General features: G+C 42.5%; 1 protein-coding gene across 2 annotated transcripts in view; it reads left to right on the forward strand.

Annotated features, from left to right (window-relative positions):
• Positions 1-25157, forward strand: part of LOC126248057 (succinate-semialdehyde dehydrogenase, mitochondrial) — a 217182-nt gene that overhangs the window by 94376 nt on the left and 97649 nt on the right. For both annotated transcript variants that reach the window (XM_049948694.1, XM_049948695.1), the window contains exons 4-5: positions 13025-13108; positions 21904-22144. In XM_049948694.1, coding sequence (XP_049804651.1) covers positions 13025-13108; positions 21904-22144 — 325 coding nt within the window. The remainder of the gene's footprint in view (positions 1-13024; positions 13109-21903; positions 22145-25157) is intronic.

Genomic DNA, 25157 nt, shown 5'->3' on the forward strand with positions numbered 1-25157 from the left:
ACAAGATGTGTGTTTAACTTCAGGATTTCTGCCTTCACTGCTGGTGTCAGATGCCCCTTGAAAGCATCAAAGATAAAAATCCCACAGTTCTTTAAAAGAGCACCTGGCCCCCTGCTCCAGACTATAGGAAGCCAGTCTGTAACCAACTCCGTTGTCATCCATCCTTTTCCATAACAAAAAAAAGAAAAAGAAAAAAAAAAAGACAGCAGGCAACAGATTTTGCTGTGGCATAGTTCTATGACTGAGAATGATACAGGCTCGCATCTTTGTTCCATCGCCAAGCATGCACAACAGCACAGCGATTCATGATTTCTCATTGCATGTAATGTGAACCAGTACTCTTTTAATGCCTTTCTCTTCAAATGTTGTACTGGATTGCACGTCAAGGTAAAGAGTAGTTTCATCAGTGTTTCTGACTTGCCCTAAAAATTAGGCACATTCCTTTCTCAGTATTATAATGTGTCACTGATACTTGACAAGCTTCTCCACATATGTTGCTGAAAGACACGGGATTTTCAATGTTGCAGCACAAGCCCATTTCGTCAAGTCAGCCTTGTACACCACCCAGGGCTGGCTTTAAATAGGACACTGTTCTTGTGCCAGTTCACGTGCCTTATCTCGTATGATATTGCGGGGTACTGCCATTCCTTCGTTAAGTTTCTCCATTTCAGTATTTTTGAAACGCCCACTCTATGGGGCCACTGAAAGTTTTCGTAATCAACTTTACATTTTTCAGACATCTTTTGTCCTCTCACCACCTCTGAGCATTGCCTTCTTTGATTCCATGCTTCCACAAGGCCACACAACTGTTTGTTGCTTCTGAATGCTGAACAATCATTATTTTGAAACTTGTGTCATAGTAACACCTGCATCCTGTTGAAAAATTTGATGTTGAAGCATGTTGTTTCACACCACAATCCATTACACAATTTACTACACAGTTTATAAGTGGGGTCTCCAAAGTCAAACAACTGATAAAAAATTTTTGCTGCAACAGACACTTTTTGCTATTGTGCAACAATGCTCAATGAGCATACATACGTTCGAGGTCTAAGTGGTAGGCATGGCAGAGTGTAGAGTTACAGCTTAATGGGAGCTTGAGGTTCCATTCGGTAAAGAAAAAAAAAAACTCCACATCATTCCATAAATGCAAGATGACCTCCTACTTGTGAACATGAAATATTGGGAAAGAACTCATCCTGGATTCGGAGATACAGGGTTGTCATTAGTGGTGCCTGGAGGTTGTAGAGCTACAAAGTGTGTTGGATTGTAACAGTCCAGTATTAACTGTACTGTTTGTCTGTGGGAGGGTTCACAAATGATGAGAAACTGCCCATGTTTGATTTGGCAATTCTTTTTGTTTTAATCTGAGGATGGATTCCTTTTCTGTTATAATCATCAGCTGCCCTAAGGAAAGAAAGTTGTGTGCACCATCTGCCCATGAATAATGGGAACATTGTTATATCTTTGTTTGTATTTTAACTCATGTATATTGCATTTGTGAAAGATACAGCTAGTTTGCCCAAAAGCATTTGCTAAACTGATCAGAAATACCTTTCAGGTAGGCCAGTGTACCAGGGCAACACAACACTTATCTCGGCACAAGGATTTGTTCTGTATGTCGTCATGCTCTGGATTTGTGTGTGTGCGTGTGCGTGTGTGTGTATTTTTAAGCACAGGAACTATTTGCCAGAGTGCATTCTTAGCAATTTTATTGTGAATTTGAAATGTAAGGGAGGCAAAATGAATTTTTTACTTTTCATTAGTTAAATGACTGATGCCCTAGGAACAAACAGCATTGGATGTGTAGACACTTTTTGCCACACAGTCTACTTCATTTTAAGCTCTCAGACAACACAGTTAAATCACTTTTATTCTTTGATGTCATGTTCTGAAACATAAAATGGCTGCCTTGTTACATTTTGGTATACTTCTTAAACATTTTGACAACCATATATTTTTAATTAATTTTCAGTTATTTGGAAGAGACGATATATAGGTATATAAATATACTGCATGGATGCCATGTTCTACAAGAAGTAGATGTAAGGATTGTGATACATAGGTAGGTGCATTGTCAGAGTGGGTATAGGAAATTTCAGTCACTTGCACCACAAGTCATTGTAGTAGTACACTGGAGTGGTAAGTCAAGGGGTACCTACCTAAAATTTTAATTAACCTCCTTAAGCATATCAGCATGCAGCAGCTGTCTTTTTACCTACCCATAATCAGGTAGTTATTGCTGGTGTGTAATTTTATGCACAAAGAAATTTTCTTGTAATATCTCATAGATATTTGCCTCACAGAGACAGTCTATTTGCCTAATCATTCATTGAAATTGTTCAGAAATGTTTTTATACGTACCTTGGCTTAGTGACCTGCTTAAAATTAGAAACCTCAATGAATTTCTTATACTAAACCTTTTGCATGTTGATGCTAACACTTACCACTTGACTGTTTATGTACAAGTATACCATGTCCATTTGCACTAAAGTGTACACTTTTTCACCTTTGGCTTGTGAGATTTACGTACTCCACAATAGTGTGTGGTTTGTTAGGTGTGGCACATTCGAAATTACTCTTCACTGTGCTGTATTGGTGGAGATTTTTCACCTGTGACAGTATTAATATTCTATTTACTACAGATAAGTTTCTATGACATACTTCGAAGATACTCCTTCTTAAGGGTTCCTCACACGCTGTATATTTACTGTGCCATACTGAGTATTTTGCAGTAATATTGACCATCTGAGAGTGATCTTGGTGTTTGTGCAAGAAGACTGCAGAGCTTTAAAAATATTGATGTTCTGTTTATATACTGTGTAACTTTGTAAGGGTGATATTGCACAATACACATTCCTGCCAAGACTTATGATTTGTGAATGTATAAACAACTGATACAGTGACTCCATATGAATATGAACACATGGGAAAGACAGATGAAAGAAATCGTCTGTTGAAATGCAATGGGTCCAGTAGTTTCATTGCGTATTTAATACTTACTCAGTAATTAGCCATAGAAATATTCGATGAAAGTGTTTGTGTGTAGATAAATAACACTGCAACTGCTTATTTGTTCATTTCAGAAGCTTGAACTTTTTATTGCAGGATTAGATAAAAGCACTACCTATCAATCATCTACAATAATTTATCTTTATCTTTTCAGGTTTATAGATTGCTTACAGCATTGTGGAAAGCGAAATCTGATGAGTATATGAACAATATCTTTTCTGTGTAACAAGGTGTAATGAAGTTCACCAGTTCCTTAAATGAATGATTCTTCGTTCATCCTTAAATTACTCCAGTAGTTATCTGGCTCTACTGCACGTTCTCTAAGAATATTAGTTATGGCTGTGTGTATAATGTCTTTCAACCCACTTTTTCATCCATCACCGCTTCCTCTTACCGTTCTCTATGCAGCACGACGTGACTGCAGTTGTGATACATGAGTTCTACATTATCAAGCACCGATATGTTTACTATGGAGGCAGAGTACAAACTGACGCTTTCTGATCATAAAAATTGCACAATAATAATGTGCCATTTTTTGGACCCTACAGTCCCACGAAATATATTGACACAATATTGTTGCACAATAAATATTGTGCATGTGAGGGCACCTTTATCGTCAGACAACATGCTGGTGAAAATAGTACTCTTAGTGAAAACAGTGGCCTGGCTTGCGAACAGTGTACGCATATTATACTTTTAAACTATCAAAAGTTCCATATATTTTCTGCTCTATAAAGTTAAGAACTTGCATTACATTAATTCTATTTGTGCTAAATATTCTGCATTAGATGTAGTACCTTGGTCTGAGAATCTCTTTTGTAAAGTTTGTGCGATAAATGGTTATGATTTGTGGATCGTCACAAAAGAACTGAAGAAATTTTGCCAGAAAATTTCCTTGATATGCACTGGTTTGCAGCTGCCACAGCCTCTGCACCTCAAGAGACCCAAAATCTCACCAGTGGAGTTAGTATGAGGTACAACACCCAATACAAATAGTAGAATGAGTGAGTGAATGAATGAATGAATGATTAAGGAAATAAATAGCACTTCCAGCTTGTGGAACCACGGGTTTTTTCTTCACGAGTGAAAAAGAAGAAAATGTTTGGAAGTCAGTAAAGGGTAGATAGTTTTGGGAATGGAAAAAAAGAGGGAGAGGTCTCATGGACCCAAGGAGAAAAGACTCTAGATCTACCACATGCAAGACTACATGTATTAACTGATGTCTGATGTGTTCGTGGCACAGCATTCTATGTAAGGATGACCACGACTGAACTAGCAGAAGATGTGAATAAACACAGACCAACTGTCCACATTAGCAACATCCAGTATCCAGTCGCTGAGCATTCTGTTAGCATTCATGGAGATATAGTGCTTGCTCCATTCACAGCCACTATCTATCATGATGATGTGGGTCTGAATATGGTCTAGAACAGTCAAAAACTGGTAACCTTACATAAAAAAGTTTATTGCAGTTCTGACTGTTTGTATTCATTTTTAAATAATAAGTAAACTGATTCTCCTCAACATGGCCGAAGAGAGAATGCCACAAAGGCCATTTTTATCTTCCTCTCTGGCATCAGTCTCCATGCATCTGGCAGCTGGAAACTTGCACCCCAATACAGCCTTTCATATAAGCACCTTCCTGGAATCAACTTTTGTCAGTCCATCATCCTTCCCTTTCCTTCTATTTCTAGACACAATTTTGGATTAAGTATTTATTAAACATTATTTATATTTTTAATTCTAATATAATTTGTTTTCACTTCCTATTTCCCTTTTCTGTACTGATATTTACTTTTTACTGTATCCTTACCTTCTATTCTCTGTGAACATACCTTGCCACAATGTTTACTGTTCTACTATTTTGACTTCATGATACCTCTGTGCCCCTTTTAATTGTCTTTCCTTATGTTCCTTGTGGCACCTCATGGGTTCCTCGTATTGAGGATTCTGAGTGACGTCACTGCACGAGTTTGGGAATCAATAAGGCGGATTTCAGACAATGGCAGTGCACCTCTCCTTACAGCCTGGTTGAGAAATAGTCATGGTGTATGCGCCTAAAGACATGGCTCAGGTTTTAATTGGACACTTTTTACTGTTACTGCATCGTCTGGACATAATTCTCAGTTTCAGATTTTCCATGGGACTGTGGAGATGAGTCACTTCTGCTTCCTCCCATGTAATGAGATGGTCTACAATCTTTCACTCTCCATGTGGGAATTGTAACTGGCTTTTCCTGTAGCCAGAGAATCTGCTGCAGGACCAAATCAGATTCATTATTCTGTGCTCGTCATCCGTGGCCTGGAGCTGAAGACAAGCTCCTATCATCCCCTGGAGTTCGCTTTCGTCGCCTCCTTCAGCACCTTGATCTGTCACTCCCTGCAACCTTTAGAGTGGGTGAGAGCCAAACGCCACCTTGGCTCCAGGCTCAGGTTCGCGTTCACCTTGACCTCAGCTCGCTCCCAACGGTGGTTGCCCCAGCTTCGGTATACCACTCACAGTGTGTTGAACTTCATTTGAAGTTCATTAATACGATCTCCATTTATACATAAGACTCTAAGACCAATGACGGTGTCGGGTGTTCTTTTATTTCCGGGGCACACAGTTTCAAATACTAGCTCCATGGCCATTGTTCGGTCTTCACAGCTGAACTATTTGCCCTCTGTCAGGCTGTTCTTTACATCCGCCGCCACTGACTTTCTGCTTATGTCATCTGCTCTGATTCCCTGAGCGCCATCCAGAGCCTCAGTGATCCGTATCTGGTTCACCCTTTCGTGCACCGGATCCGACGCTCTCTTCAGCAGCTGTCGGACGACGGTTCTCCGGTTACCTTTATGTGGGTTCCTGGCCATGTCGGTATCCTTGGGAATGAAGCTGCAGATGCCGCGGCCAAGGCTGCGGTCCTCCAGCCTCGGACAGATTCTTGTTGTGTGCCTTCATCTGATTTTAGCAGGGTCATTTGTCAGCGCATTTTATCGCTGTGGCATGCTGATTGGTCTACACTCACTGAAAACAAGCTTCGGGCCTTGAAGCCTCTTCCCACGGCTCGGACGACCTTTTCACGCCCTTCTCGGCGGGAGGAGGTCGTTTTGGCCCAGTTATGGATTGGACACTGCCGGTTCAGCCACCGCCATCTGCTGACGGGTGCGTCGGCGCCGTTCTGCCCATGTGGGCAAGTGCTGACGGTACGCCACATTTTAAGGTCCTGTCCAAATTTTAATACACTGCGCATTGATCTTGGCCTGCCATGTACTCTGGATGAAATTTTAGCGGATGACCCAGGAGTAGTTGCTCGCGTTCTTCGTTTTATTCACTTGACAAACCTGTCTAAGGACATTTGATTATGCTGTTTTCTTTTAATCCCTTGCCTGTTAATCTGCCTTTTATAGTGTTGTCCTTCTTAGTTGCTGTTTTAACATTGTGCCTCGCAGTGCATTCATAATTTAGTCTGGGTGCTAGTGACCATTGTAGTTGTGCGCCCTAAAACCACAAAAAAAAAAGCTCCTATCATGAACCATGGACCTTGCCGTTGGTGGGGAGGCTTGCGTGCCTCAGCGATACAGATGGCCGTACCGTAGGTGCAACCACAATGGAGGGGTATCTGTTGAGAGGCCAGACAAACGTGTGGTTCCTGAGGAGGGGCAGCAGCCTTTTCAGTAGTTGCAGGGGCAACAGTCTGGATGATTGACTGATCTGGCCTTGTAACATTAACCAAAACGGCCTTGCTGTGCTGGTACTGCAAACGGCTGAAAGCAAGGGGAAACTACAGCTGTAATTTTTCCCGAGGGCATGCAGCTTTACTGTATGATCAAATGATGATGACGTCCTCTTGGGTAAAATATTCCAGAGGTAAAATAGTCCCCCATTCGGATCTCCGGGCAGGGAGACGTCGTTATCAGGAGAAAGAAAACTGGCGTGGCAGGTAGGTTAGAAAATTTAAAAAGGGAAATGGATAGGTTAAAGTTAGATATAGTGGGAATTAGTGAAGTTCGGTGGCAGGAGGAACAAGACTTTTGGTCAGGTGAATACAGGGTTATAAATACAAAATCAAATAGGGGTAATGCAGGAGTAGGTTTAGTAATGAATAAAAACAATAGGAGTGCTGGTTAGCTACTACAAACAGCATAGTGAACGCATTATTGTGGCCAAGATAGACACAAAGCCCACGCCTACTACAGTAGTACAAGTTTAGATGCCAGCTAGCTCTGCAGATGATGAAGAAATAGATGAAATGTATGATGAGATAAAAGAAATTATTCAGGTAGTGAAGGGAGACGAAAATTTAATAGTCATGGGTGACTGGAATTCGATAGTAGGAAAAGGAAGAAAAGGAAATGTAGTAGGTGAATATGGAATGGGGGTAAGGAATGAAAGAGGAAGTCGCCTGGTAGAATTTTGCACAGAGCATAACTTAATCATAGCTAACACTTGGTTCAAGAATCATAAAAGGAGGTTGTATACATGGAAGAATCCTGGAGATACTAAAAGGTATCAGATAGATTATATAATGGTAAGACAGAGATTTAGGAACCAGGTCTTAAATTGTAAGACATTTCCAGGGGCAGATGTGGACTCTGACCACAATCTATTGGTTATGAACTGTAGATTAAAACTGAAGAAACTACAAAAAGGTGCTAATTTAAGGAGATGGGACCTGGATAAACTGACTAAACCGGAGGTTGTAGAGAGTTTCATGGAGAGCATAAGGGAACAATTGACAGGAATGGGGGAAAGAAATACAGTAGAAGAAGAATGGGTAGCTCTGAGTGATGAAGTAGTGAAGGCAGCAGACGACCAAGTAGGTAAAAAGACGAGGGCTAATAGAAATCCTTGGGTAACAAGAAATATTGAATTTAATTGATGAAATGAGAAAATATAAAAATGCAGTAAATGAAGCAGGCAAAAAGGAATACAAACGTCTCAAAAGTGAGTGACAGGAAGTGCAAAATGGCTAAGCAACGATGGCTACAAGACAAATGTAAGGATGTAGAGGCTTATCTCATGAGGGGTAAGATAGATACTGCCTACAGGAAAATTAAAGAGACCTGTGGAGAGAAGAGAACCACTTGTATGAATATCAAGAGCTCAGATGGCAACCCAGTTCTAAGCAAAGAAAGGAAGGCAGAAAGGTGGAAGGAGTATATAGAGGGTTTATACAAGGGCGATGTACTTGAGGACAATATTATGGAAATGGAAGAGGATGTAGATGAAGACGAAATGGGAGATAAGATACTGCGTGAAGAGTTTGACAGAGCACTGAAAGACCTGAGTCGAAACAAGGCCCCGGGAGTAGACAACATTCTTTTAGAACTACTGACAGCCTTGGGAGAGCCAGTCATGACAAAACTCTACCATCTGGTGAGCAAGATGTATGAGACTGGCGAAATACCCTCAGACTTCAAGAAGAATATAGTAATTCCAATCCCAAAGAAAGCAGGTGTTGACAGATGTGAAAATTACCGAACTATCAGTTTAATAAGTCACAGCTGCAAAATACTAACGCGAATTCTTTACAGACGAATGGAAAAACTGGTAGAAGCGGACCTCGGGGAAGATCAGTTTGGATTTCGTAGAAATGTTGGAACACGTGAGGCAATACCAACCTTACAACTTATCTTAGAAGAAAGATTAAGAAAAGGCAAACCTACGTTTCTAGCATTTGTAGACTTAGCGAAAGCTTTTGACGATATTGACTGGAATACTCTCTTTCAAATTCTGAAGGTGGCAGGGGTAAAATACAAGGAGCGAAAGGCTATTTACAATTTGTACAGAAACCAGATGGCAGTTATAAGAGTCGAGGGACATGAAAGGGAAGCAGTGGTTGGTAAGGGAGTGAGACAGGGTTGTAGCCTCTCCCCGATGTTATTCAATCTGTATATTGAGAAAGCAGTAAAGGAAACAAAAGAAAAATTAAGGAAACAAAAGAAAAATTCGGAGTAGGAATTAAAATCCATGGAGAAGAAATAAAAACTTTGAGGTTTGCCAATGACATTGTAATTCTGTCAGAGACAGCAAAGGACCTGGAAGAGCAGCTGAATGGAATGGAGAGTGTCTTGAAAGGTGAATATAAGATGAACATCAACAAAAGAAAACCAAGGATAATGGAATGTAGTCAAATTAAGCTGGGTGATGCTGAGGGTATTAGATTAGGGAATGAGATGCTTAAAGTAGTAAATGAGTTTTGCTATTTTTGGGAGCAAAATAACTGATGATGGTCGAAGCAGAGAGGATATAAAATGTAGACTGGCAATGGCAAGGAAATCGTTTCTGAAGAAGAGAAATTTGTTAACATCGAGTATAGATTTAAGTGTCAGGAAGTCGTTTCTGAAAGTATTTGTATGCAGTGTAGCCATGTATGGAAGTGAAACATGGACGATAACTAGTTTGGACAAGAAGAGAATAGAAGCTTTCGAAATGTGGTGCTACAGAAGAATGCTGAAGATTAGATGGGTAGATCACGTAACTAATGAGGAGGTATTGAATAGGATTGGGGAGAAGAGGAGTTTGTGGCACAACTTGACAAGAAGAAGGGACCGGTTGGTAGGACATGTTCTGAGGCATCAAGGGATCACAAATTTAGCATTGGAGGGCAGTGTGGAGGGTAAAAATCGTATAGGGAGACCAAGAGATGAATACACTAAGCAGATTCAGAAGGATGTAGGTTGCAGTAAGTACTGGGAGATGAAGAAGCTTTCACAGGATAGAGTAGCATGGAGAGCTGCATCAAACCAGTCTCAGGACTGAAGACCACAACAACAACATGTTTCAGTCAGAGCTGGTTTGATGGATCGTACCCTGTCACTTGGAAGGAAGTAATATTAATTCAGTTATGGAAAGTGGGCAGAGACCGTGCTCCTCTACAGTCAGAAGCCCAGTTAAAAGTTCTTTCTTTGCAGATCTCTTATTCTTCCTCCAATCTTACAGGCAACTTCAGATGACCATAAGGATGCTGGAAACTTGTGCCGGTAAAACTGGTTTTCAGTTCTCACTTCAGAAGACTACTTGTGTAAACTATGTGCTCATCGCAGTTTTCACCCACAGAGCTCACAATTGGGGCCACTGTTTTAATTTTTGAGGGTAATGTACACTTTTTGAGTCTACTACATGATTCAAAATTAATCTGGCTACCTCTCCTGAATAGCCTGTGAATAAAGAGCTTCAAATCATTGAATATTTTAAAATGCCTCAGTGGAAAGGTATGGAGAGCTGACAGGTGCTATCTCCTGCAGTTTTGTAGGGGATTTGTCAGGTTAGGGTGAGATTATGGCAGTGTGGTTTATAGATCAGCCCTTATTTTCGTCTTCAAGATGTCTGCCATGAGGGCATTACAGTATCGACTGGAGCCTTTCAGATCAACTCACCAACCCATTTCAGAGTCTATGCAGAAACTGGTGAACCACCACTATGCATTTGACAACACCTCCTTGTGGCTCAACAGGGCCTGGAAATCTGAGCAGTTCCTCAGTGATTGGCATTTAGTGCAGCATTCCACCCCAAACTTGGAGCAGCTGTTCAGGGCAGCCCCCTCCCCCCCCACCTTTCCCCATGACCAAGCCATTCAGGATATGTGCTACCAACCATATTGTGGATCTGAATATGCCAGCCCTCCAAATACACAGCCAGGGATGGAACAAATTGTGACCTTGAAGTCTTCAGAGGTCCAAAGTGATCTTTAGCCTGACAAAGTACAAGAAAACTTGTACTCCAGATTATGTTTGGTGAAATTGATATTTTCTTCAGTTTTAAGTATGTACATACCACAGTTTTATTGTTGTTTATAACAATGGATCCCAGCAAGGGAATACCCTTGATTGTTCAACTGTTTTCCAATTGTGCCTTCTGGAACAGTTTACAAATTACGATGCAGAGTTGTATGGCATTATAAAGGTCCTGGGGTGAGTTCAGTCATTGCATTACATGGTTTCTCATCTGTTGTGACTCACTCAGTGTGCTACAAGTGGTCAACCAAATGTACTCAGTAGACCAGTTAATTCAGCTCATCGGTGACAGCAGTCCAGCACTAAGTCAAGGTGGTGGTCTTTTGCTGGATATCTGAACACCTGGGCATGCAGGCAAATGGCACAACTGACAGCAACCAAAGAAGCATGTCAGGGTGGTGGTCTACGTTGATGTACCATCCCATTGCATGCCATCATCTCATTATCTGACAGAAGAATCGTGCACCAGTAGGAAACTGTATGATTGGAGGTGGCGAACAACAAACTGCAGTCATCCATATCCGCCACACATACATAGTGGAATTAATGCTAGCCACATCAAAGAAGGTGTTCCTGTGAAGTTTGTAGCATACTATTTTCTGTTCAGCTTGTCTTGGCAATGGCCATTATATACTGACATCAGGGCAGCCTCACTTTTGCTGGACATGTCCACCATACTCACCAACACTGAAATCAGTGTCACACCAGTTTTGAAATTTTGTGAATTATTGGGCTTCATCCCTAAAGTGCTGGGGAGATATTATTAATAATAATGAGAATAATATCATCATCATCTGTGTGACTTGCCTACCTGTGTACTGTTTATTTTGTGTGTGTGTGTGTGTGTGTGTGTGTGTGTGTGTGTGTGTGTTTTATCGGTTATATTAAAAGTTGATCCTCTGTAAGGCCACACCTGTTCTCCCTTCCTCCTACTGTTCCCATTTCACGTTCTCATCTGTAAGTTGTGAATCACGTTATTCATGTTATTGTGACAGTTATGAAAAGTGGACGCTTTCTGTTAAATGCATTTACCCAGCATTACTTGTCACCTTTTAACAAGATTCATTAATAATGTACTTTCAAGCACGTGGAAAGGTACAGCAATATTAAATTTAATTCTGGTGATCCCAAAACATTGGGTGTGCCCAGTCATGTTAACTATAGTTTGTAAGCTGATCTGTGTGATCATGTTGGTAATATTGGTCTTCTCATAAAGCTTTTTAAATAAAACACACTATTAATAGTCTACATCTTTATTCTTCATGTTTACACATTTGCATCCCTGTGTCACTAGATGGCTGTGAATTGTAGCATGTAATGTGATCGTGTGTAATGTGACTGTGTCAGCGTGTGATAAACAGTTTGCCGTGAGTGAGTCTTACATTCAAAGAGTTTCTCCTCACACGGAGCACCCTCTACATGACAATACCAGACCACATCTGCGACATCTACAATAATCTGAGTCCTTGTGTTCTGTGTCATTGTGTTCTGTGTCATTGTTTATCCTACATAGAGTCCCAGCATGGCTCCATCTGATTTTCATCTGTTTCCAAAACTTGAGGAACGCCTTCCGAGGACTTCAGTGTGATAGTGATGAAACGGCGCAAGCAGAAGTGAGGTTGCAGATTCATCGACCAAGTCGAACATTCTACACTGACAAATTCAAGAAACTGTTGGAAGAAATGTGCTTTTCATCAGGGTGACTAAGTTGAGAAATAAATATTTAGACCTGAGGAATAAAGAGGAAGGATTTTAATAAAATATGTTTTATTTCAAAATCTTTAAGTTTTCACATAAATTTGGGGGTATTACTTTTCAGCATTCCCTCAGATACGCTGAACAGTCATTGCAGTTGATTCAGATGAAGTTAAAGACTATAGTATAGCAACAAATTTTCAGTCTTTTGATTTGGCAAAGAGCTATTGCAACAGCAAAGAGTTGATTCAATGTCTTAAAAACTTAATAGTTTTTGTACTGAATGGATACATGCAATTTAATTTCTTTCGTATAATCTGTGGTTGTGTGCATCCAGTATGGACTATGATCAAAAACATCTTTTGTTGTTTGTGTTAAATATAAATTCTTCACATTTTTATTAATTCATAGTTACAATCTTCGTCATTATGTCACATGTGAACGCATTAGCTGTTGTCACCATTATATTCATTGTGTTGTGAGAAACGGAAACATATTTCAGGACCCTTTAAAATGGGATTTAAATTTTTGTATTTATTAGAAATCAATTTGTTTTTAAAAAACGCTCATTATGTTTTGCTTTCAAATTACCTCCACAGGGTGAAATCATAGAAAGTCCAGTTGGCACCAAGGAAATAATGGTGGTAAAACAACCAATAGGAGTTGTTGGATTAATAACACCTGTAAGTATCATATTTTTAAACATGACATAAAATTTACTGATGTTTCTAAAATGAAAATAGTTTATTAGGAAAGAAATTATCAGCCATATTTTTAAACATTACATAAAATTTACTGATGTTTCTAAAATAAAAATAGTTTATTAGGAAAGAAATTGTCAGCTAGTAAAACTGTATAAACTAGAGGAAACCAGAAGAGCTTTGACATATAAATAAAATTAGGCATATCAGAATTGGGCCAAAAAATTGAGACATAATGGAGTAGTAAACATAGCACTAATGTGATACTCATAAAATTCTAATCAGTTAAAATCAAACAATGGAAAATCGAGGATGGAACGATGACAATGTTACGAAAATAATAGAGTGCAACTCATCATATGGTGGAAACATACCGTTCCCAGCACTCCTGCTTGCATTGGCGGATAAAGCGGTGGGCCCGTGCACGCAGCCGTTTGAAGGCGATGAGGTGTTGCAGACAGGCACAACGAAAAGACTGATAACATACGAGTTTTCAGTCAAAAGGCTTTCTTCTAAAGTAGGCAAAACGCAACGCAAGCATGCACACACATTTGTGCAAGCACAGCTCATGCTGTTGCGATGATTTGTGTGTGTGTGTGTGTGTGTGTGTGTGTGTGTGTGTGTTTTTTTTTTTTTTAAAGGAAAAGGCCTTTTGGCCGAAAGCTTAGCAGTCATTTCTTTCTGCCTGTATGACGGGTAACAGTCTATCCTTTTCATAACATTCTTAATGCTAATTAGTTATTTATCCAGAGTATATACAAAAGTATTGCTCTTATGCTCTAGCTTTTTATCTATTAATGTGGAAAAGGACTGGAGATGACTAATAGAGAACTAAAACAGGGAGCCTAGAATGTATTGGGTAAGATACGGGCTTGTCACAAACAAAAATGGTGAGTGTTACATAAGTGTTGATATTTTGTTACATTGTTATTTTATTGTGACACTACAATACAATACTTTTTTACAGTATGAATTTATCAGCTCCACGTGTAAGAGCATCTGATAAGTCTATTTCAATAGCAAAAGTGTTTCTTTATGCAGAGTAGAATAAATGTAGTTAATAGGCAGCTATAAAAATGTTTTCATATGTACACAGCTCAGTTACTGTAGACTTACAGCACAGACTAGATTAGTGTGTCACTGTCATTGTTTTCCAGTATCTCACATTATCACCATTATTATTTAATAACTCTGAAGATTTCAAGCTTTAGAAAAAAAATTTTTCTGCCAGTAAAAGTATTGTATTCTTAGTCTTTTCTATCCAGAATAACATATTCTGTGTTCCGAACTAAACTCTAAAAATTGTTTCTTTATTCCTACGGTCTTTGTGGCTTTAGTATGACAGATATCTCCAATGTTTGTGCAATATAGTCATCATGTACTGTAGTTTGATGTAAGTTATGAGGGTGTATCAAATATAAACTTGATTTTTTTTCCTCGTGTCTTTGTAACAGTGGTGTGATCTCTGCTCATTGTTGCCTCCCCCCTGCGGGTCCGGGGGTAAGAATAGGCCCGTGGTATTCTTGCCTGTCGTAAGAGGTGACTAAAAGGAGTCTCAAACGTTTCGGTCTTTATGTGATGGTCCCCTTTTGGGTTTGACCTCCATCTTTCCAAATTCTTCCGCAGAGCGAGCCAATTGGGGAAGGGCGCCTTACATGGTGCATTTTGTCCATCGTGCATTAAGACCTCTAGCCAGCTTTCTCGTCGTCGCATTGCCGTCCCGCTCGTTCTCCATCTCTTGGGCGAAGATGTGTTCCTTGGTGCAATTTTCACTATGCACTGTGTAGTGTTGCTTTTTGCAGAGACGATGACCATGGACTTTATGGCACCTAATATCCAGCACGGTAGCCAGTCCGTTGCGGTGGGGCTGCCAAGTACCCTGTTGGTTGTAGCCCCCTGACAACACAGTGATCTCTCTACTGATGCCTGTGCTGTTAACTCCTCATGTATGCCAAGGAGTGGATGCACATCTCCCTGGGGCATCGGGACTCCCGGCAACGGCCATCCTGCCAGGTGGCCTTTGCTGTGGCTGGGTGGCGCCCGTGGGGAGAGCCCTTGGTCGGAGTAGGTGGCATCAGGGTGGATGACACGCAATGAAGCGTGGCACATCGTCTCTTGCTGGTGGCCAGCCACCAGCAGCCTCTAAGCGTTCAAAAGCTCACTTTAAGGCTAATGTGTATGACCCCAAATCGTTCCCCTCCCTGGCCACACCATGGGAGGAACGACAGGCTATGAATGACAGCGAAAGGTATTCGCCCCGGTATCTCGTCTGTACCAGAGCTGATGGGGACTCCTTTGTGTCTGTGAAGCCTCAGTTCTTTCTAGAACATTTAGAGGACAAGTTCAGGGAGGTGGAGGGCTTGTCCAAAATGCAGTCAGGGTCAGTCGTAATCAAAACAGCATCCTCTGCCCAGTCACGAGCCTTGCTCGCTTGTATGAAGCTGGGGGATGTTTCTGTTACTATCACCCCGCATAAAAGCTTAAATATGGTCCAGGGCATTATTTTCCTCAGAGATCTTCTTTTACTGTCCGATGAAGAGCTTCGCGCCAACGTAGAGCAACGAGGTGCCCATTTCGTCCGGCGCGTCCACCGGGGTCCGAGGGATCATCAAGTTGCCACTGGTGCCTTCATCTTGGCCTTTGTGGGTGACACATTACCTGAGAACGTCAAGGTGATGGGTCTACCATTGTGATGTCAAGCCATATATCCCTTCCCCGATGCGGTGCTTCAAGTGTTGGAAGTTCCGCCATATGTCTTCCCGCTGTGCTTCCAGCCTCATATGTCGCGATTGTGGTAGACCATCCCATCCTGATGCTCCATGTGCCCCACCTCCCATCTGTGTCAACTGTGGAGAACACCATTCCCCTTGCACGCCGGACTGTAAGATCCTATAGAAGGAACAGAAAATAATGGAATACAAGACCCTGGATAGACTGACCTACACTGAGGCTAAGCGGAAATTTGAACGGCTTCATCCTGTGCGCATGATGTCATCTTATGCCTCCACTGTCACTCCTGCTGCAGCTCCATCAGCTGCATGAGATACAGTCAGCTCTCAGAGTCAAAGGAACTCACCTGCCCCCTTGACGATGGGGGCCACTTCTCTCGCTGTTGCTCCCACACCACCTACCTCAGGAGCAGCACCCCCTCAACCACCGGGGACACCAGTCCCCACTTCTAAGCCGGAGAAGCGTAAGTCTTCTTCGGCTTCTCTCGCTAGAAAGGGATCCCTTGGGTCACTCCCTTCCCAGGTTCCTACCAGCGGCACAGCAGACACCCACCTGTGGCTGAAGAAGCCACAGGTCGCTGGTCGTTGAGCTTCGCGATCGTCTTCAGTCCCGGAGACTGACTCCAATAAGCCCTCCCAGCAACGGCAACCAAAGGAACAGCGAGAGAAAACGACATTCAAGACCCGTAAGACCAAGGCACCTGCGGTGGCACCTACTCCGCTGCTACCTACAAGCTCTGCGTCTGAGGATGAGGTGGAGATTCTTGCATCCGCTGAGGACCTCGATCTCGCCAGTCCCTCAGACGCAATGGATAGCACTTGCACAGGTGCTCCATCGAAGGCAGCATGTGACCCAGCGGCATAATCTGCCTCCCCAGTCCCTTCACGCCTTTCTCAGCCATGGACAATGTCATCCTCCAGTGGAACTGCAGCGGTTTCTTCCACCATCTAGCTGAGCTCTGACAACTTATCAGCCTTCACCCTTTCTTCTGCATTGCTCTTCAGGAAACATGGTTTCCAGCGATGCGAACCCCCGCCCTCCGTGGCTATCGGGGTTATTATAAGAACCGGGCAGCTTATGAAAGGGTATCTGGTGGCATCTGCATCTATGTCCTTCACTCTCTTCACAGCAAGTCTGTCCCTCTACAAACACCTTTAGAGGCTGTCGCTGTTCGGGTGTGGACGCCACGGGCTGTTACCGTCTGCAGTCTTTGTCTTCCACTGGATGGTGATGTCCCGCAGCATGTACTGGCTGCGCTGATAGCCCAGTTGCCGCCGCCTTTCTTGTTACTGGGCAACTTCAACGCCCATAACCCTCTGTGGGGTGGGTCAGTGGCAACAGGTCAAGGCGCCACCATTGAGAATGTCTTGACACAGCTGAACCTTTCCATTTTAAATAATGGTGCCTTCACACATTTCAGTGTGGCACATGGCACGTACTCTGCCATCGACCTTTCGATCTGCAGCCCTAGCCTCTTACCGTCTGTCCAATGGAGTGTGCATGGCGACCTGTGTAGTAGTGACAACTTTCCGATCTTTCTGTCAGTGCCACAGCGTCAATCTTCTGGGTGCCCTTGCAGATGGGCTATGAATAAGGCTGACTCGGACTTGTTCTCCTCCATGGCCGCTATTGCACCTCTTGCTAATGAAGCCTTTGATGCGGTGGTTCACTTGGTCACCACCGGCATCATTACTGCCGCAGAATCTGCCATTCCCCGTTCTTCTGGGTCCCCTCGGCGGAGGACTGTGCCTTGGTGGTCGCCTGAGATCGCTGAGGCGATTAAAGATCGCCGGCGGGAGCTCCAGTGTCACAAGCGGCATCCCTCCATAGAACACCTCATCGCCTTCAAATGGCTGTGCGCGCGGGCCCGCCGCTTTATCCGCCAATGCAAGCAGGAGTGCTGGGAATGGTATGTTTCCACCATTGCCCTCCATATCTCTCCATCGCAGGTATGGGCAAAGATTAGACGCCTCTATGGCTGTCGGACCCCTGTCATTGTCCCTGCACTCTCACTGAATGGGCAATTTGTACTGACTCCAACATAATTGCTGACCGCTTAGCAGATCATTTTACTCTGTTCCACATCTGTGAATTACCCACTGGCCTTCCGCTCCATTAAAGAGCGGATGGAATGTCGGAGCCTTTCATTCTGCACTCACCACCCTGAATCCCACAATGTTCCATTCAGTGAGTGGGAATTTCACAGTGCACTAGCTGCTTGCCCTGATACAGCTCCTGGGCCAGATCGCATCCACTGTCAAATGCTGAAACACCTTTCAGTGGACTGCCAGCGACGCCTCCTCGACCTTTACAACCGTCTGTGGTTCGAGGGTAAGTTTCCGTCGCAATGGCGGGAAAGCATTGTTATCCCCATTTTGAAACATGGCAAGGACCCTTTGGAAGTGGACAGCTACCACCCCATTAGCCTCACAAACATTCTTTGCAAGTTGCTCGAACGGATGGTGAGCCGGTGATTGAGTTGGGTACTCTCGGGACCTCCTGGCTCTGTCTCAGGGTGGGTTCTGTAAAGGCCGCTCTGCCACCGACAATCTGGTGAGCATGGAGTCAGCCATCCGTACGGCCTTTGCCCACTGTCAGCACCTCATCACTGTCTTTTTGACATGCGGAAGGCGTACGATACGACATGGCGCCATCACATCCTCTCTACACTTCATGATTGGGGTCTTCAGGGTCCACTGCCGATTTTCCTACGTAATTTTCTGTTGTATTGTACCTTCCGCGTGCAAGTCGCGGCCTCCCATAGTTCCTCCTGAGTCCAGGAGAATGGGGTACCACAGGGATCTGTCCTCATTGTCTGCCTGTTTTTAATTGCAATAAACGGGCTCGCTGCAGCGGTGGGAACGTCTGTCTCAGCTTCCTTATATGCTGACGACTTCTGCCTCTACTGTAGCTCCATTGGCATTGCAGCTGCTGAACGTCAGCTGCAGGGCGCGATCCACAAGGCGCAGTCTTGGGCTGTAGCGCATGGCTTCCAGTTTTCGGCTGCCAAGACCTGCGTTATGCATTTCTGCCGGCGACGAACATCTCACCCCGAGCTGCAGCTTTATCTTGCTGGCGAACTTCTTGCTCTGGTGGAGACCCATCTTATTTTGGGTGTTTTTTTTTATGCCTGGTTGACTTGGCTCCCACATATTCGGCAGCTTAAACAGATGCGTTGGCGGCATCTTAATGCTCTGCGATGCTTGGGCCACACCAGTGGGGGCGCTGATCACCCTACCCTCTTACGACTCTACCAGGCGTTAATCCATTCCCATCTGGATTATGGGAGCCTGGCTTACGGTTCAGCATCCCCATCTGCGTTGCGTGTCCTAGACCCAATCCTTCACAGCGGGATCCGACTTGCGACTGGTGCTTTCCGGACCAGCCCTGTGGACAGCACACTTGTGCAGCCAGGTGTCCCTCCACTGCGGTTACGGCGCCAATGTTTACTGGCTGCTTATGCTACGCATGTTTGTAGCTTGCCCGGGCATCCTAATTATCGTCTCCTGTTTCCGCAGTCGGTCGTGCGTCTCCCAGAACGTCGGCCTCGGTCGGGTTGTACGATTGCGGTCTGCGTCCGAGAGCTTCTCTCCGGGCTTGGGGTTTTCCCTCTTCCACCTCCTTTCCGGGCCCCTCTACGTACACCCCCGTGGTGTGTGCCCCGCCCTTGCCTTCGGCTCGAATTGGGACAGGGCCCGAAGGACTCAGTCCCTCCGGAGGCCTTCCGCCACCGCTTTTATTCCATCCTCGCCACGTATCAGGGCTCTGGCGTTGTTTACACTGACAGTTCGATGGTTATGCTCTAACTCTAGGTGACTATTACGAACAACTTTCATTGCCGGCTGGCTGCAGCGTTTACACTGCTGAGCTGGTCACCATCTTTCGTGCCCTAGTGTATATCCACTCCTGCTCAGGTGAGTCCTTCATTATCTGTAGCGACTCCCTGAGCAGTTTACGCGATATCGACCAGTGTTTCACTCGCTCTTATCTGGTAATGGCTGTCCAGAGGAGTCCCTTCGTACTCTTGTCTGTTGCGGCCACTCTGTTGTCTTTATGTGGACCCCTGGTCATGTCTGAATCCCGGGCAATGAACATGTTGACCGCCTGGTCAAACAGGCCACCAGTGCACCAACTCTGGACGTTGGCCTCCCAGAGACTGATTTGCGAGCAATCTTACGCCACAAAGTTTTCGCGCTGTGGGACGCTGATAGGCACAATCTGACCACACCAAACAAACTCCGTCATATCAAGGAGACAACGGATGTGTGGCGGTCATCCCTGCGAGCCACTCGCAGGGACTCAGTAGTCCTTTGCCGGCTCCGCATTGGCCACACCCGCTTGACACACAGCCATTTACTGCGGCGTATGGACCCGCCTCTCTGTCAATGCGGGTCGGCTTTGACGGTGGTCCACATTTTGTTGGCCTCTCCACTTCTTAGTGTGTTTAGGCAGACGTTTGCGCTGCCTGATACGCTCCCTGCCCTTTTAACTGATGACTCTGCTATGGCAGGCTTAGTTTTGCGTTTCATTCGGGCAGGGGGTTTTTATAACTTAATCTGAGTGTTATGTTTTTTTGTTTTGAGTCTGACCTTTGGCCTACAATTTTAGACTGAGTTTTAGTGTGTTTCTCGGTGGTTGCCTTTCCTTTTTTTATCTCTATGGTCGGCCAACCACTGTCACACTCTGTGTGATTTTAATTCGTTTTGTCTGATCTCTGTCTGAGTCTTTCTTGTCCTGTATCGTCTGCCGTCTTTGCTGTTGTTCATTTTTTATTCTCTGTGGGTGTTTTTAGTTTTTGGAAAAAGGGGCTGATGACCATAGCAGTCTGGTCCCTTTAAACCCCACAACCATCCAACCATTGTTGCTTTTGTTTCCAGTGATTGTTTTCCACAGCCAGAATGTTGTCACATTGTTTCTATAGTCAGAATCGGAATGTCAGAGGAGGAGATACTGTTATCTGCTGCACAATGCGTTATAATAAAGTTCCTGATAACTGAGGGTGTAAAACCATCCAAAATTTCGAAAAGGCATGTGTGAAGGTTCAGGGATAACAACCTGAGAAAGGCTCCCAAGTGTACGCATGGCTCAGTCAGTTTTTACGAGCATGGGAAACGGTTGAGAATGCAGCTCCCTGTCATTGCCCAAGAACCAGCGTGATCTTTTTTGCTTGTAAAGGAGTTCTCATAGATTTCCCCACGAATGTCATACCTTGAATTCTGCATACTATTGCCAACTTTTGAACTAAACAAAACGTGCATAACATCAGAGGAGGAGTCCGTGTCCAATCTGTGATGTGCTCATGCTTCATGATAATGTTCGACCCTACACAGCTGTCCAAACTCAATAAAATATTCAGGTACTGTTCTGGACCATATTAGAACCTCATCCCTACAGTTCTGACTTAACACCTTTGATTTTCATTTGTTTGGACCAGTAAAGGAAGCATCTGGACAACACAGATGTGACGATGATGGTACTGTCAAAGTGTTCGTGTGCAACTGGCTGCTGTCATAGCCACATTCATTTTGTGAAAACAGGGTCAAGAAACTGCCCATCTGCTGGGAAAAATGTGTTTCCCATTCAGGAGACTATATAGCAAAAATAAGTTCATGTGTGTGAATTTTTCTGAAGCTTAATTTAACTTGGAAAAAAAACCCTGTTTTATATGTGATTGACCCTCGTAATATCAAGTTATGACAAAAGGCTAGTCATTAGTCTTGTTTGAATACATAAATACTGGTGTTCGGTAATTCAGATCTACCGGAAAACTTCTGTTAATGAAGAGTTAAATTAATGATTTTAGGAAGATTTTATATAGCTACTAGGTGTTATTTATTGTAGCAGGGCCTTGTATGTAATAGTCAAAGGATTGTAATTCCAGTATATTTCTAAGAATTGTGCGTTAGACTTGCAACAGTATCTACCAATACATATCGTGATTTGGAATTCCAGTTTATTTATTTATTTAGTATTTTCTATTTTGCACTCTAGGATAATATTCCATGAGCATATTTTATAGTAAAATCATGTTATATTAATTTTTGCAGTGGAATTTTCCAATTGCAATGGTAACCAGAAAAGCTGGAGCTGCACTTGCTGCTGGCTGCACCTGTGTAGTTAAACCTGCAGAAGATACGCCACTGACAGCCCTTGCATTAGCTAAGCTGACGGAGGATGCAGGCTTCCCAAAAGGGCTTTTCAATGTTGTTACATGCAGTCGTGACAATGCACCAGCTGTTGGAAAATTAATATGTGAAAGTCCAAAAGTAGCCGGAATATCATTCACAGGTACAAAAGTCTAATATTGTCAATGCTATATTTAATTACTAAATCATTTTACCCGACTTTCAAGGAATTGTGTTATGTTTATTTGCAAACTTTAACTTCAGTATTTTATAGATTTATAGTGAGTAACATATACACTTTTTATCCTGCAATACAATTATCTGTCTGTGTATAGCTTCAGAACACCTGGTACTGTGTGTAATCATGTTTATTGTAAGAAATTATCCGTATACTTCGAAGGAGAGCCTACAAACATTGTGTAACAATAATGCTACTTTGTGATTTCTGTATGCAGTCATTAATTCTGTTGTAAAATTAAGTCTTTAAATTGTACATTTATTGCTTGTAGAAGTAAACTGTTATAGTGCTACAGTGTCATCCTAATGATCTGGATAAGATAACACCAGTGTCCTGGTCACTTTCTTTGCCACTGCTGCAATCTGTGTTGTGACTTCAACTGCCTTTCCATTAAAACATCACAGTGCCAATGATTCTTGACATGGACTCTTACATTTGCCAAACTGTCTACAGATACCTCTATTATACAACTTTGTGTAAGTTACAATTATCATATTTAGTGCAAATGAGTGTGTTGTCTTTATTCCCTTAAACTGTGTGGTACAGGGGATTGTCAAGTACAATTGTAGATCTTTCATGGAGGTTTGGAAAGACTAATTCCAACAACCACCTACCATAGGTAGAACAGTTTGTATCATTAGTGTTCTGTAAAGAAATAGCGAGACACTTCTGTTCTCCTCCTTTCTAGAACTCGAGAAAGCAGTACCTTTTTTCTGCTTTGAGATTGTATCACTTGTGGCAATTTCTTTGAAGATGTCAGCATTCTACTTAATAAAAGCATATAGTAAAGATTCTGCAATGCATGTGAATATCAAATGCTCTGCTCATATTAGTGTCAATCTGTATGCGAAAATAGTATATCCGGTCCATGTCTTCAGCTTGCAGCAGGGCACATTTCCCCCACTGCTTAATCCTTGACAGGTAATGTCGTTAGATCTAGTATTTGCCCCTGGTAAAGTTGTATCAGACAGGCACTACTGTGTACAATTTTCTTGTGTTATATGTGGTGTGTAACTTGGTAATTTAGGTGGTTAAGTGCAAGATGAGGTGCCTGGAAAATCCAATACAATTCCCAGTTGCTCTTAGGATTAAATTTTCCTGACACTTAAAATGAGTTCTGGCAATACATTGTTTACAGAGAGGAAGACAAGGACATATTATCAACAGTGTGTAGAAATAGTATACTCCGATGTTTAAACGTTTGTTTCACGAATGGTTTACCTCCCGACTAATCGGGAAATATGATACGCACATGCAACGAGTGCAATACTCACATCTGAGCAGAATGGTTTGATTTGAATCATTGCATGGTGGCAAAATAATAATTTAAAAATAAAGTAAAATACTTAATACCTTTCATAGGTTTTCCCTTAAGTGTGAACTCGAATGTCATTTGAGAGGGGATTTCACTAATAAAAAAATCTATTTTCTTTAAATTTTCAGAAGGTGGATCATTCAATACATTTACAAATTGTTTGGTCACTTTGAATTAAAAATGGTGCTATTCAAGTACATACTCAAGTATTACAAATAATGCAAATTTCATTGAGGACGGTATGTGAGATTTCTTTGTAAGAACAGTAATTTGTGTACATGCAGTACTTCTTAGCAGTCATAATAAAAATCTTCCTAACTTCTCTCCCAGTTTAGCATAACCAACCGATCTCAACAAATAAACCAATTATGAAAAAGAAGATAGGTCTGAGTAGCACAGTGCCTTATGATGCAGAATTTTAGTGGTTGTAGTATAATGTTCTTTGAAATACTTTCTTATACCAAAATCCCCTTTGATCAGTTAAAAAAAATTGAGTGAAAAAATACAGGAGGAGACCTGTCTCAACTAATTTCCAGTATTACAGACATGTAAACATTTTGGTGATGCCGAGTCAGGTGGAACAGTAATAAGAAATAACTTGATACTGGTAAAACCATCATCGTGTGTAAGAGTGGTGCAGCTGCTTTCTCAAAAGGCTGTGCAAAAACTATTAGAGTGTGTGGTTGGAATCAGCTGCCCACCACCTCTTTCCCACTCCCTCAACCAGCAAGATGAACTTTTATTGATACTCAATACTAGAACAGGGGAAAATGTGATATACGAGACTCTTAATTTAATTTGCATTAAAAATTTATTTTGTGGTTGAAGCAAGACGTTTCTTCCATTTATTTATATGCCATGTACACTTTCCAATGAATGCTTTACCTCAACATTATGACACATTTTGCTTAATGTTTTGAATACAAAGTAATTGCTTGTCTATACAGTAATGTGAAGTATTTTTACGTTTTCTAACGTTTATACGTGTGTGTCACTTTTTTCCTAAGCAATGAAATCACCCTTTGAGCAGATTTTCATAAATATTTCTTGCAGATAGTATTTTTAGATTCCTTACTTATATAATTGGTCTGGTTACCTCTGTACATACCAATTTGACACTTATTTTGTCTTTTTATTTGTCTGGGCCCTACAGCTGCTGACCGAGCGAGGTGGCGCAGTGGTTAGCACACTGGACTCTCATTCGGGAGGACGACGGTTCAATCCCGTCTCCGGCCATCCTGATTTAGGTTTTCCGTGATTTCCCTAAATCGTTTCAGGCAAATACCGGGATGGTTCCTTTGAAAGGGCACGGCTGATTTCCTTCCCAATCCTTCCCTAACCCGAGCTTGCGCTCCGTCTCTAATGACCTCGTTGTCGACGGGACGTTAAACACTAACCACCACCACCACCATTACAGCTGCTGCTTTGTTTAATTGACTTTCTTGCTGTTGTGCTGCTCTCTGTTGTCCACTTTTGCATTCATTTACAAATTAAAGAATGAATGCTTTTGATTCATGCAGTCATTGCTGCCACTTCTAGGATAGTGTAAAAGACATGCACCAGCCATGTCCTGTAAGCAACTCTAGTTGAGTATTTACAAATAATTTGATCTATGTGACGTCC

Source organism: Schistocerca nitens, chromosome 3 (genome assembly GCF_023898315.1).
Source record: "Schistocerca nitens isolate TAMUIC-IGC-003100 chromosome 3, iqSchNite1.1, whole genome shotgun sequence".
NCBI lineage: Eukaryota > Metazoa > Arthropoda > Insecta > Orthoptera > Acrididae > Schistocerca > Schistocerca nitens.